This window comes from Saccopteryx leptura, chromosome 1, assembly GCF_036850995.1.
Source record: "Saccopteryx leptura isolate mSacLep1 chromosome 1, mSacLep1_pri_phased_curated, whole genome shotgun sequence".
Taxonomy (NCBI): Eukaryota; Metazoa; Chordata; class Mammalia; order Chiroptera; family Emballonuridae; genus Saccopteryx; species Saccopteryx leptura.
The window spans coordinates 98,362,490-98,374,830 of NC_089503.1; the positions used below are offsets into that span (position 1 = coordinate 98,362,490).

Consider the following 12,341-nt stretch of genomic DNA (forward strand, 5'->3'; position numbering starts at 1 on the left):
TACTGTGTACAACAATGATTGGTAGTGGAGTCACGCACTAAAAAATGGTTTGATGAGCCCTGGCTGGTTGGCTTAGCCATAGAGCTTTGACCTCGAATGTGGAAGTCTTGGTTCAATTCCTGTCGGCACACAAAGGAGAAAACCACCTGCTTCTCATTCTCTCTCCCTCTCTCTCTTCCCCTCCTGCAGCCATGGCTCGATTTATTTATTTATTGTATTCTTCTGATGTTGGAAACCAGGAGGCAGTCAGTCTCTTGCATGCGCCGACCGGGATCCACTCGGCACGCCCACCAGGGGGCGATGCTCTGCCCATCTGGGGCGGTGCTCTGTTGCGACCAGAGCCATTCTAGCGCCTGAGGCGAGGCCATGGAGCCATCCTCAGCGGCCCGGGCCAACTTTTGCTCCAGTGGAGCCTTGGCTGCGGGAGGGGAAGAGAGAGACAGAGAGGAAGGAGAGGGGGAGGGGTGGAGAAGCAGATGGGCGCTTCTCCTGTGTGCCCTGGCAGGGAATCGAACTCGGGACTCCTGCACACCAGGCCGACGCTCTACGGCAGAGCCAACCGGCCTGGGCCGCCATGGCTCGATTGATTCCAGCATGTCAGACCGGGCCGCTGAGGATGGCTCCCTGAAGCCTCTGCCTCAGGCATTAAAAATAGCTCGGTTGGGAGCAGCTCCAGATGGGCAGAGCATCGGCCCATGACAGGATTGCCCAGTGGATCCCGGTGGGGGTGCATGCAGGAGTCTGTCTCTGTATCGCCCCTACTCTCAAAAAAAAAAAAAAAGGTTTGATGAAGGCCATCAAGTAAAAAATAAAACATAAGTGTCCAATCCCTAAAGAGCGCTGTCCTCGCCCTAGCACCAGTGTGAGCTGCTGTGCGAAGTCTATAAACCCTTGGGGAGTGGACTCTGCTCTCCAAGACCAGGAGACGGCGGCGGAGGCCCCGCCCTACCCGGGGCGCAGGCGCAGACTCCCGTCGGCCTCGGCCGGTCCTATTGCGGGCCCGGTCTCTGTACAGGTAGGAGGCAGTGTGCGGGGAGGGGCGTATTTTGGGGGTGGGGCTAGAGGGGGAATCTCACGGCCTGGGGCCCCTTTGCTGGAGCCCCAACAGATGTTGTCCAGCTTCCGTTACAATTCCGAGCTGTTCCTGCGGCTGGCGGGCGGAGGGAGAGGGGCGGCGGCAATTCTTGGGTCTGGGAACCGACGAGGCGCTGCCCGTGACCAGCGCACACCTGCTCCTTTGTGACGAATCTGTCCTGTGTCTCCGCGCCTCTCCAGCTCCCGCACCCGCGCCCGGATCCACTCCCAAACAGTTTCTGGTGTGCTGGGTAGCTTGAGGTCACCAGGCTGGGCAGGTGCCGAGAGCTCGCCGCCTCTCTCCCTCCTCCCCATTCTCGCCGCCCGGCTCCCCAAGCGGAGCCTTCGGGAGACTACGTGTGGTTTTCTACTCCGCTTGCGCCTGTTTCTGCTTCAGTTGCTTTTCCAACCGAGAAGAAAAGCCGGGGGTGGGGCGTGTGGATGAGTAGGGAGTATAGGGCAGGCTGCCCGGGCCCTGGGAAGCCGGGCGGTTGGGCATGGCTACCTGAAATCTGCCGGTGCGCCTTCTCGCTCAAGGGCCGTTCAGTCACCCACCCCGCAGCTCCCAGCCCGCCAGACGGGAACTCGCACTAACGCCACAGGGTAAAGGAGCAGAGGCAGCTGAGTAATCCTACCACGACCCCAGCCCCTATGGGAGTTTTCGGTGTGACTCTGTGGGTCCTGAACTGGGAAGGTCCTCCTTGCTTACAACTCTGCAACTATCAATAAAAAGTTACACCCCAATGCTAAGCATTGGGAGTTACAGGGCTTGAGGTCAGTTCTAGAAGACTTGGAAGTTGGGGTTTGGTGTCCAATTGAGTGTGTGTGTAGAAATGAACCGAGCACTTAGTGCAGTGCCTGGCAACCAATAAACCCTTAATAACCTTTTGTTGAATAAATGAGAAGGTGGTTACTGAGGGAGCAGGGCTGGAGAGGGCCATTCTAATTCATCCCACCCTTGCTTCCCCTGGGCTCATGCAGACAAAAGTAATTAGGTCGAGCCTTTAATCACAGTTGATTACACAAGCAGAAGAACAAGGAAGAGCAGGGAAAGTAGACATCATGGGGACACAGGGTGCAGGCCTGGTTCATAGGCACTGCCTCCCTCTGGGGGCCCCGTCCTGCCCCCACAGCTTGGCCCTCATTAATCTGTTTTCTTGTCTCCCTCAGGACACTGGGTTCTCTCAGAGCTGCCCCAGGCTTAATGATTGTCCAGAAGGTGGCTATAAAGGGAGCCTGGGAATCTAGGTGGAGGAGGGAGCAGAAAAAGCCTAACTCAGCAGATCTGCACTCAAGAGAGCAGCAAGCAGGAGCTGTAGTCAGAGGCTCCGTGTCCTGGCCAGTAGGGCTTGCTGACTTCCACCATGGTGGCCCAAGGCTACGGTTATTACCGCACTGTGATCTTCTCGTCCATGTTTGGAGGCTACAGCCTGTACTACTTCAACCGCAAGACCTTCTCCTTTGTCATGCCATCGCTGGTAAAGGAGATCCCTTTGGACAAAGATGACTTGGGTGAGCCCTAAAAGAGTAGGGTGGTGGGCCAAGGGACACAGGACCAGCAGGACAAGATGAGTGTTTGTGGCAGTGTGTTGTGTACGGCCATGTAATGTGTGGAGTATGCACAGCTAAGGCTAAAGGAGTATCTATCTATGTACCAGATGAGGAGGCTCTGAAATCTTGGTACTCGGTTGTGGGTAAAGGATTCTGAGTATGATTCATACATGTCTGAGATGGGCTGCTTATCTGATATGCCTGTGTGCCTATTATGCACCTGTACCCCCTCAGAGGCGCTGTTTATGCTGAGTGTGTTCGGGAGGGTTTTGAGTATGGTTTCCACATCTGTGTGGGTACATGCTAAGATCTCAGAGTGCTTGCTGGCTACTGACATTGTGAGAATTGGGAACTAGGGAATTGGCACAATGTGGCCTAGCAGGTTACCTTTCCGGAGGAATAAGGACCCTGACTGCAATTCTAAGCCCTTCGCCTCATGGTCAAAGATGGGGCAACAGAACTACCAGAGGCCCTGGGTTGGCATCCAGGATGAGGGGGCAATCAAGAATATGTATATCCCGAGGAAGATAGCTACATTGTCCTTCCCCCTCTTTGCTTCCTGACAGCTGTAGCTGGAACTATCCGAGGCTAAAAAGTCATGGGTCAGCCTGGGGCTAGTGCTGATGGTGAGGCAGGGGTAGCAGGGCCTCAGGAACAGTGTCAAAATTCCAGGTCTCACTCTGCCCAGCATTTCTACCCACCTGACCCCATGCTTCTTCCACCCTTCCTGTGCCTTTGCCCTGGCCCCTAATCCCCCAGGTTTCCTGTCTCCTGCTTCTGTCCCCTGCAGGGCTCATCACTAGCAGCCAGTCGGCAGCCTATGCCATCAGCAAGTTTGTTAGTGGGGTGCTGTCTGACCAGATGAGTGCTCGCTGGCTCTTCTCTTCTGGGCTGCTCCTGGTTGGCCTGGTCAACATTGTCTTTTCCAAGAGCTCCACAGTGCCTGTCTTTGCTGCTCTCTGGTTCCTCAATGGCCTGGCACAGGGGCTGGGCTGGCCCCCATGTGGGAAGGTCCTGAGGAAGGTGAGTTTCTGCTTCCAAGGAACCTATTTAAATTAGCCTAGAGGATATCCGAAGAGTATGTGGGGGGACTGGCTCCTCTACCCCCAACCCAGAGCAGTTTCCTCAGGAGTTTCAGTCCAGCTCCTATTGCTTGTCAAGGTATTTTAGGAGCCTGAACATGGGATCAGGTGGCAGATGAGGGAAATGGCCCTGCCAAGTAGAAGTGCCCTCTCCCTCATCCCTGTAATGTGAGCTCTGGGTCTGTCCCACTTGATTCCTTCCTTCAACATGGGCTATAGGCTGGGCACCTACTCTGTACCCCTCTGCCCCACAGTGGTTTGAGCCATCTCAGTTTGGCACTTGGTGGGCCATCCTGTCAACCAGCATGAACCTGGCTGGAGGGCTGGGCCCTATCCTGGCGACCATTCTCACCCAGAGCTATAGCTGGCGCAGCACGCTGGCTCTGTCTGGGGCGGTGTGTGTGGTTGTCTCCTTCCTCTGTCTCCTGCTCATCCACAATGAACCTGCTGATGTTGGACTCTGCAACCTGGACCCCACCCCTTCCAAGGGCAAGAAGGGTGAGCACCCACCCAAGCTAACCCCTTGGCAGCTTTCATCATTCATTTGGCAGACTTTCACTGAAGACTGGCTGTATACCTGGCCCTGAGCTAGCCAGGGATTGCAATATAGGGATTGGAATAGTGATAGAAAGTGGGTGGGGAGTAGATAAAACCTATTCCATGAGGCAGTTTAAGTACCAGATGAATGGCAGAGCCAACAAATGCTAGGATTCATATTATATCCTGGTCCTTGTTCACAACAGAGGCAGACTTCCCTGTCCTGGACAACATCCTAAGCTTAGTAGTTTGGGTGCTTTCCTCCATCTGCCCTGGTCCTCAGTATCTCTTTCATTCATTGAGGCATGCAGTGAGGAAGAGGGCAGAACAGTGGGTGAGGGGGCACCTTCCTGCTGATTCTTGGCTATGTGGATGGACTCTGTTCCTGTGGCTGGTTAATGAGTGGTGGGGGCTCAAAGGGGCTAAGGCAGTAGAAGCAGAGCCTAAGGCCTGGCCTCCTTCCACCAGGCTCCTTGAAGGAGGAGAGTACCTTACAGGAGCTGCTGCTGTCCCCCTACCTGTGGGTGCTCTCCACTGGCTACCTTGTGGTGTTTGGAGTAAAGACTTGCTGTACTGACTGGGGCCAGTTCTTACTTATCCAGGAGAAAGGACAGTCAGCCCTCGTGGGTAAGATGAGTGTTGGGTCAGGGGTGGGCATAGAGAGCAGGAGCCTATGCCGGCGATGAGAAATGCAGGCCCAGCTTCCCTTTATCCTCTTTTCCTCTTTCCCTGAGGCTGGACACTACTCAGGTAGTTGTGGCCAGTCACCCTTGGGGACATTATACCTCTCTGGGTTTAAGCCAATCTGGGGTGACCCCAATATAGAACACCTTTCCACCTTTCCTTTCCCTCTTCCCACAACTCCCACTACAGGTAGCTCCTACATGAGTGCCCTGGAGGTTGGGGGCCTTGTAGGCAGTATTGCAGCTGGCTACCTGTCAGACCGGGCCATGGCAAAGGTGAGTGGGCAGAAGGGATAGGAAGGGGGAGGATCCTTTGAAATCTTCCCAGCACTACAGGGGGCAGGCAGCCCTGGGGGCACAGGCAGGTTGGCATATGCTAGAGATTATGGTGGGTGAGTTAGGAATGAATGAGTTCAGGTTATCTTTGCTAGGGATGTGGAAATAAGGGTCTTGGGGAAAAGGGCCTTAAGTGATGTCAAGGTAAGCCAGAATCTCTTTCAGCCAAGCAGTGGGCTTCTCCACAGACCCAGGAAGACAGGCTGGGGAGGGACAGTGCAACTTGCCAGCATGTATCCTGAGCCCGCCCCATGTGGAGGAAGGGGTATTGTGGAGTTTGGCCTTAGAACATAATGAGCAGGTCCCAGGGCCTCCCAGAGCTGCCCAGGCCAAGAACTGTGGAGGGACTGCCAAAGACTTGTCAGGAGAGACCTGCTGTGTCACAGTCCAGGGGTGCTCTTAGGGCTTGACATTACTGGAACTGTCTCTACAGGCAGGGCTGTCTGTCTACGGGAACCCTCGCCATGGCCTGCTGCTGTTCATGATGGCTGGCATGACAGTGTCCATGTACCTCTTCCGGGTAACCGTGACCAGTGACTCCCCCAAGGTAAATAAGGAGGGCCTGGCCCAGGGCAGGCACAAAGATGATGAGGAAGCAAGGGTCACTGACTCAGTCTCCTCCTCAGCTGCAGCATGGCCCAATTTTCTCTACCTCTCAATTTCCCTTTCCAGTTCTGTTTGCACCTTAGTGCCTCTCCTCTGTCCTTTGCTGCTCTTCCTCACATCTGGTTCTGGTTTTCTTCTCTTCCCTATGTTCCTCTAGGATGTTGTTTCCTGGACTCTGGCTCTTCACCCTCTAGCTGAGCTCACAGGCTTTAAGGAACATGAGGTGCCTTTTCTGTGGTTTCTCTCACCTTTGTCCTGAGCATTCTGCATTGCCCCTTGCCAAGCCAGCTTGCATACACTATGAGAAGAGACAGCCTCTAATTTGGAGGGATGGCTTCTATACTTCCATTACCTACCCACTCAGACCATTGGGTTGGCTCTAGTGTGGCACCTGCTCCACTAGCTCTGCACTGTCGATTGCATTGTGAACTGGGATAAGGGAGGTCATTGTCTCCTTACTACAACTATTTGTTCCTAGGGGCCAAGCATTCCTCTCCTGTGGTAGGGAAGGAAGGTAGGCAGGCTTCCTCAGACTCTAAATGCTACCCTGCACTGTCCTTGCAGCTCTGGATCCTGGTGTTGGGAGCTCTGTTTGGTTTCTCCTCTTATGGTCCCATTGCCTTATTTGGAGTTATAGCCAATGAGAGTGCCCCTCCTAACTTGTGTGGCACCTCCCATGCCATCGTAGGACTCATGGCAAATGGTAAGTGATACTTTCTAGTTTCTATCTCACCCCATCATAGGCCCGTTAGAGGCTGGGGCAGGCCCACTGGCTCCAGTCTCACACATGACTCTGGCTCTTCCCTCCTTCTCCTTGGCAGTGGGTGGCTTTCTGGCTGGGTTACCCTTCAGCACCATTGCCAAGCACTACAGCTGGAGCACAGCCTTCTGGGTGGCTGAAGTGATCTGTGCAGCCAGCACAGTTGCCTTCTTCCTCCTACGGAACATCCGCACCAAGATGGGCCGAGTGCCCAAGAAGGCCGAGTGAAGAGTGCAGGCTCCAGAGCATCCTTTCCCACCTGTACGGGGCTGGGAGGAAAGAGGGCTCTGCACTCGCTAGCACTCAACCTTTGACTTCCTTCTGCTTTTCCCTAGCCCAGGTGGCACTGGAAATTATTGGTGGCTAATGAGGTCCCAGTTCGACATTCTTGCTCTATTTAAAAGACAACTTTTGTTCTTGAACTCAATTAGCTCCTATTTGCTGCCTTCAAACAGAAAACTCCTGCAGTCAGGAAGTCTCCTATACCCTTCTCCCCTGGGCCCTGCCCTGCCTGACCCCATCCCATCGCCACCAGAAGTGAGGCTCCTCCTGCAGCTGCAGGGCACCCATAGCCCCCCTCTTTGCCCTAAGGCCTCTCATTAGGGGGGAAACTACAACTATCAATACCTCAGACTCCAGGGGAAGAGAGGACATCACTCTCATTATCCTAGGTGCAACACAGGAGAATAGGTGGGAGGGTAGGAAGACTTGCTATAGAGGATTAAAATTGGATTTGATACTAAACACTGTGTGTCATTTTTGCAAAAGAGGCAGTATAAGCCACAGACAGCTTTCTTTGGAAAATACTCTTTTGGTGCCTGCTCGTTCCTCCTCAAAAGTGAGACTTTATTTCCCTGGAATGGGAAAGCTGACATGAAGTCCTCTAAGTTCATGGCTCCTCTGCCTTCAACGTAATGTTGTATAATTCAACGATCATTTCAGAGATGAAGCCACTGGGGTTTCAGGCAGATTAAATAACATGATGAAGGGAGGCAGCCTAACAGTGGCTGATGGTGTAGTCAGAAAGCCTGGGTTCAAACTCAGGCCGTCAGTAACGGGCTTTGAGACTTGGAGGTACATACACAGACATTGTACCTTGCTAAATCTCTTGTCCATAATAGGAGGTAACTCAGGCCGTCAGTAACGGGCTTTGAGACCTGGAGGTACATACACAGACATTGTACCTTGCTAAATCTCTTGTCCATAATAGGAGGTACCTTTGAGGTTTGGGTGAGGATTCAGTGAGATAAAGCAGTAAAGCCTGGCTGTAAACACTTGAAAAATGTTCCATCATCATCACCCCCACCCCCAACCCCACCCCAGGAAGTCAGTAGCAATGATGAAATTAGAACCAAGGCCCCTGATTCAAAGTCCCATATTCATTCATTTAATGAAAAAAATTTTTTTTCTTTTTTTTAAAAAAAAATTTTTTTTTATTTATTCATTTTTAGAGAGGAGAGAGACAGAAAGGGAGAGAGAGAGAGAGAGAGAGAAGGGGGAGGAGCTGGAAGCATCAACTCCCATATGTGCCTTGACAAGGCAAGCCCAGGGTTTCGAACCGGCGACCTCAGCATTTCCAGGTCGACGCTTTATCCACTGTGCCACCACAGGTCAGACAAAATTTTTTTTCTTTACTAGAATATCTCTCCAGAACTCCCTCAACATTTCTGTCTCCCCTCCTGGGCCTTTCCACCAAAACCAATTAGGATAGCAAACACTGAAATCCCAGGAATGTTTATTACCGCATTTATGGGCCTACCTCCTCCATAAATAATCTGTACAAGTTGAGAAGCAGGACCATGATAGATACAAGAAGGAAGAGAGTATTATGACTCAACATCCTCCTCTTTTCAAGTGTACTAACAAGGCTGCTGGGATTTCCATTGAAATGGAACCAGCAGGACCTGTACGACAGGATCACAGGATCGCTTAGAATTGAGGAAGGGGTGAGACAGGGTGATTTGTTGCAGGTTCAGCCTATGACCCAGGTCCAAATGTTCCAGCTTTCTCTGCCACCTCCAGGGCTAACTTCAGGTTCTGGTCAAACAGCTCACACCTACAACAGACCCAGGAGGCACAAATAATAAGGACAAAGTGTGAGGCTGAAGGCCCTCTTCTGACTTTGGGTGCAGAGGCAATGAATGACCTAAACTCCAAGGAAAATCTTGGGTTTCTTAAATAAGTAAAAGGCTACTCACTTTTGTTTTATTTAAAAATAACTCTTATTACACTTCAAAATGACTTTGGAGAAGAGCACACAGGTTGGGTTAAGGAGGATGTGATTTGGGGAGTGGGACCACCTACCTGATGGGCATTTCCAGGGAGTAGAATGGATTCTTGAGGGCAAAATCTGAGTAAATCTCATAAATCTTTCGGAGAAGAGAATCTATTCCAGCTTGCCTCGGGTCTGCCAGAACTACAAACTTGATCCCTGGAGAGAGGCCAGGAATGTTTACCAAAGAGTAGAGAATGCAGCAAGTAATGTCATCCTGTGTTTGAACAACACTTTAAATTTTGCAAAGCACTTTCATCAGCTCATTTTAATTTTATCCTTATTGCTCCACAAAGCAGGAAAGCTTTTAAACCTTAAGGTGAGACCAAAGAACCGAAATGACTTTACCACATCACCCAGCTGACTGAGACCTGTCTTTGAGTTTTACCTTTGTCACTTCTAGTCTTGAAGTTCCCTTAGTAGAAAATGCCAGGCAAGGGACAAACTCAGGCAATTTTCAATTATCTGCATTAAGGGACTGAAGCAATGACTCTCATGACCCAAAGGTCATTTTCATCTGGTATTCAAATATACCTTCCAAAACATGTGCAACATGAGAACATTAAGGTGAGCTTTATTTATGCACAGGATAACCCGGGCTGAACACACTGGGTGGTGTGGACAAAAATCGGTGTTGGATTAAATATTACCTTTGGATTCACAAAACAAATAGACATGTCTGTACAACTGTCCCAGGAAAAGATACTTGCTACCTTCCCACCCCCAGTGCTTAACAAAGCTCTGGTTTATCCCTTCCCCCAACCTGTCCCACTGCATCCCTTTGGCCTATCTGGAGATGCATACCTGTCAGTGTCTGGAAGCAGTGAAGTTTGAATGTGTCTGTCTCCAGCATCTCAATGCCTGAGCTGCCCTGTTCAGGAGACAGCTGGGAGCCGATTGCGAACAGCCTATTTGCAAAGGAGGCAAAGCTAGGAATGCACCCCCCTGCTGAAAGGGGTGCTTCCTAAACATTTCCACTGAAGTGACCTTACCTGCTGACAAGTTCACATTACAGCTGGAGTCAGTCAGAAGAGGCATGTGAACTGCCTAGCCACTGTATCAAAATGTCTTTAAAAGCCTGACCAGGCGGTGGCGCAGTGGATAGAGTGTCGGACTGGGATGCAAAGGACCCAGGTTCGAGACCCCGAGGTCGCCAGCTTGAGCGCTGGCTCATCTGGTTTAAGCAAAAGCCCACCAGCTTGAACCCAAGGTCGCTGGCTCCAGCAAGGGGTTGCTCGGTCTGCTGAAGGCCCGCAGTCAAGGCACATATGAGAAAGCAATCAATGAACAACTGGGGTGTTGCAACGCGCAATGAAAAACTAATGATTGATGCTTCTCATCTCTCTACGTTCCTGTCTGTCTGTCCCTGTCTATCCTTCTCTCTGACTCACTTTCTGTCTCTGTAAATAGTAAATAAATAAATAAATAAAAGTATATATTCAAAATGTCTTTAAAATTCATTTGAATTCTGAATGGCTCTTACAATAGATCCTCAAGTAACTTCATTATATTTTTTTTTCCTTTTTTTTTTTTTTTTTTTTTTACAGAGACAGAGATAGACAGGGACACACAGAGGAACGGAGAGAGATGAGAAGCATCAATCATCAGTTTCTCTTTGCGCAATGTGACTTCTTAGTTGTTCATTGATTGCTTTCTCACATGTGCCTTGACCGTGGGCCTTCAGCAGACCGAGTAACCCCCTGCTGGAGCCAGCGACCTTGGGTCCAAGCTGGTGAGCTCTTTGCTCAAGCCAGATGAGCCCGCACTCAAGCTGGCGACCTCAGGGTCTTGAACCTGGGTCCTTCCGCATCCCAGTCTGACGCTCTATCCACTGCGCCACCACCTGGTCAGGCAACTTCATTATATTTTAACACTGATGAAATGCCATAGGAACTTAACTTTTGTTCATATCAATTAGCCTATGGTAAAACTGGTTTCATTATATAGCTGACACTTAACATGGGTTTGAACTGTGTGGGTCCACTTACACAGTTTTTTTTTCCAATAAATATATAGTCAGCCCTTCCTATCTCCAGGTTTTGAATACAAGTATTCAACCAACTCTGGGTCTAAAACAGTATCTTTGACCAGCATGTGGGCATCACTGGATGCAGAGGACTATGCATTGTTCTATGTCATTTTACATAAGCAACTTGAGCATCCATGCATTTTGGTACCTGCACAGGTCCTGGAACCAATCTGCTGCAGACACCAAAGAATGACAGCAGTTGTTTTGGGGAAGTCAAACGTTATAAGTGGGGGATCACAACCTTAACCCCCTGGTTATTCAAGGGTCAACTGTATTTCCTTCTGCTTAAAGTTGCAGAACCCTTTGAGGAAGTGAAATGAGAGCTTACTGTACACCCATACTTGGCTATACAACATTTTACATTAAAAACTTGGGGTAAAATTAACATTGGGACTATGTGCCATGGTTACTCACCCTGAGGCTAGCAAACCCAGCACATCTCACACTGTAGCTCAGGGCAGAAAAAGATCTTAAACATCAACTACAAAAATGGAGAAACTAAGGCTTAGAGAAAAGAAGCTGACTTAAGCAATATCACACGACTGCCAGTATTACCTAAAACCTAATAATCCTGAATCAGCTTTGTTTTTTCATAACACAAGAACTGATGATTTATAAGGAAGTAGAGAAAGGTAAGCACTGACACTCAGGAAGCTGCCTGTCGGTAGAAACACACCAACCCAGGCAGCCTAAGAGCCAAGTACAAGCCAGCAGGCACTCGGCAGGGTTGGAGGACTTACGAGTGGAACATGGAGGCCAACATGAGCTTCTCATTGGAGGTGAGGCGGGGCCGGCCGAATCGAATGGACACCGGGTAGTTAGCAGGGTTGCCTAGGTACTCCAGCACCTCTTTCCCATCTGCCGTGTACTTGCCGTTCACGTCTATGCCATTAATAGCCAGCACTGCATGGCCCACTGCAGAGGTAAGGCAAGGGTCAACAGAGCCCCACCCAGCGGATTCAGCCGAAGGAACAAGGACTCGGCGGCGTCCCTCACCCCCAAGCAGTTTTCGCAGCACCGTCCACCCCCCCCCCCCGACCCCTGACCCCCTCCCCCGAGCCTAGCCCACCCCGGATGCCGTCGCGCTGGCCGAAGGCAACCAGCACTCGCTCGTCGTGTAGTTTGAGCAGCAGATCAAGCGGATAACTGAAAGTTTTCTCAGCCTCAGCGCGTGGCGCGTAGCTGTCCAGTTGATAAATAAGGCCGCCAGCTTTGTTCACCACATACACACTGAAAATCGCCATCGCTGCTGCCGCGGCGCGGGACTGGGAGGCGGCCAGGCTTCACCCCCACGAGCAGCAGTCACGGGACCCGTCCCCGCCCTCCACATCTTCCTCGAAGCCCTAGTTCGCGGTCGGCTGCGGCGCTTGCGCACTGAGACAACACGCTTGGGTGTAACGCTGGAGAATCA

At 51.0% G+C, this 12,341-nt stretch overlaps 2 protein-coding genes across 6 annotated transcripts; one reads left to right on the forward strand and one right to left on the reverse strand.

Moving 5' to 3' along the window:
* Positions 1-994: 994 nt before the first annotated feature.
* Positions 995-8,395, forward strand: SLC37A4 (solute carrier family 37 member 4). 5 transcript variants are annotated; one of them, XM_066371974.1, is made up of 10 exons: positions 995-1,015; positions 2,245-2,586; positions 3,416-3,648; positions 3,962-4,205; positions 4,713-4,871; positions 5,118-5,203; positions 5,697-5,810; positions 6,027-6,092; positions 6,434-6,572; positions 6,691-7,373. In XM_066371974.1, the coding sequence occupies exons 2-10, from the start codon at positions 2,439-2,441 to the stop codon at positions 6,855-6,857; spliced, it is 1,356 nt and encodes a 451-aa protein (XP_066228071.1). In that variant the 5' UTR covers positions 995-1,015; positions 2,245-2,438; the 3' UTR covers positions 6,858-7,373. The 5 variants fall into 5 exon arrangements, with proteins under 5 accessions (XP_066228071.1, XP_066228083.1, XP_066228063.1 ...); XM_066371986.1 differs by lacking the exons at positions 995-1,015; positions 6,691-7,373 and adding exons at positions 1,167-1,316; positions 8,268-8,395; XM_066371966.1 differs by lacking the exon at positions 995-1,015 and adding an exon at positions 1,170-1,316.
* On the reverse strand, positions 8,348-12,254 carry TRAPPC4 (trafficking protein particle complex subunit 4). The gene is made up of 5 exons (XM_066372015.1): positions 12,000-12,254; positions 11,671-11,845; positions 9,706-9,809; positions 8,934-9,060; positions 8,348-8,685 (listed from the first exon to the last, which is right to left on the reverse strand). The coding sequence occupies exons 1-5, from the start codon at positions 12,172-12,174 to the stop codon at positions 8,607-8,609; spliced, it is 660 nt and encodes a 219-aa protein (XP_066228112.1). The 5' UTR covers positions 12,175-12,254; the 3' UTR covers positions 8,348-8,606.
* Between the last annotated feature and the right edge of the window lie 87 nt (positions 12,255-12,341).

Excerpts from the sequence above, each read along its gene's own strand:
- SLC37A4 (XM_066371974.1), top strand. The coding sequence starts at position 2,439 with ATGGTGGCCCAAGGCTACGGTTATTACCGCACTGTGATCTTCTCGTCC. Across the intron at positions 4,206-4,712 it reads CCCTTCCAAGGGCAAGAAGG|GCTCCTTGAAGGAGGAGAGT; the intron begins GTGAGCACCCAC and ends TCCTTCCACCAG. Across the intron at positions 5,811-6,026 it reads TGACCAGTGACTCCCCCAAG|GATGTTGTTTCCTGGACTCT; the intron begins GTAAATAAGGAG and ends ATGTTCCTCTAG.
- TRAPPC4 (XM_066372015.1), bottom strand. The coding sequence starts at position 12,174 with ATGGCGATTTTCAGTGTGTATGTGGTGAACAAAGCTGGCGGCCTTATT. Across the intron at positions 9,810-11,670 it reads TTGGCCTCCATGTTCCACTC|GCTGTTCGCAATCGGCTCCC; the intron begins GTAAGTCCTCCA and ends CTTTGCAAATAG. Across the intron at positions 9,061-9,705 it reads CTGCTTCCAGACACTGACAG|GGATCAAGTTTGTAGTTCTG; the intron begins GTATGCATCTCC and ends GCCTCTCTCCAG.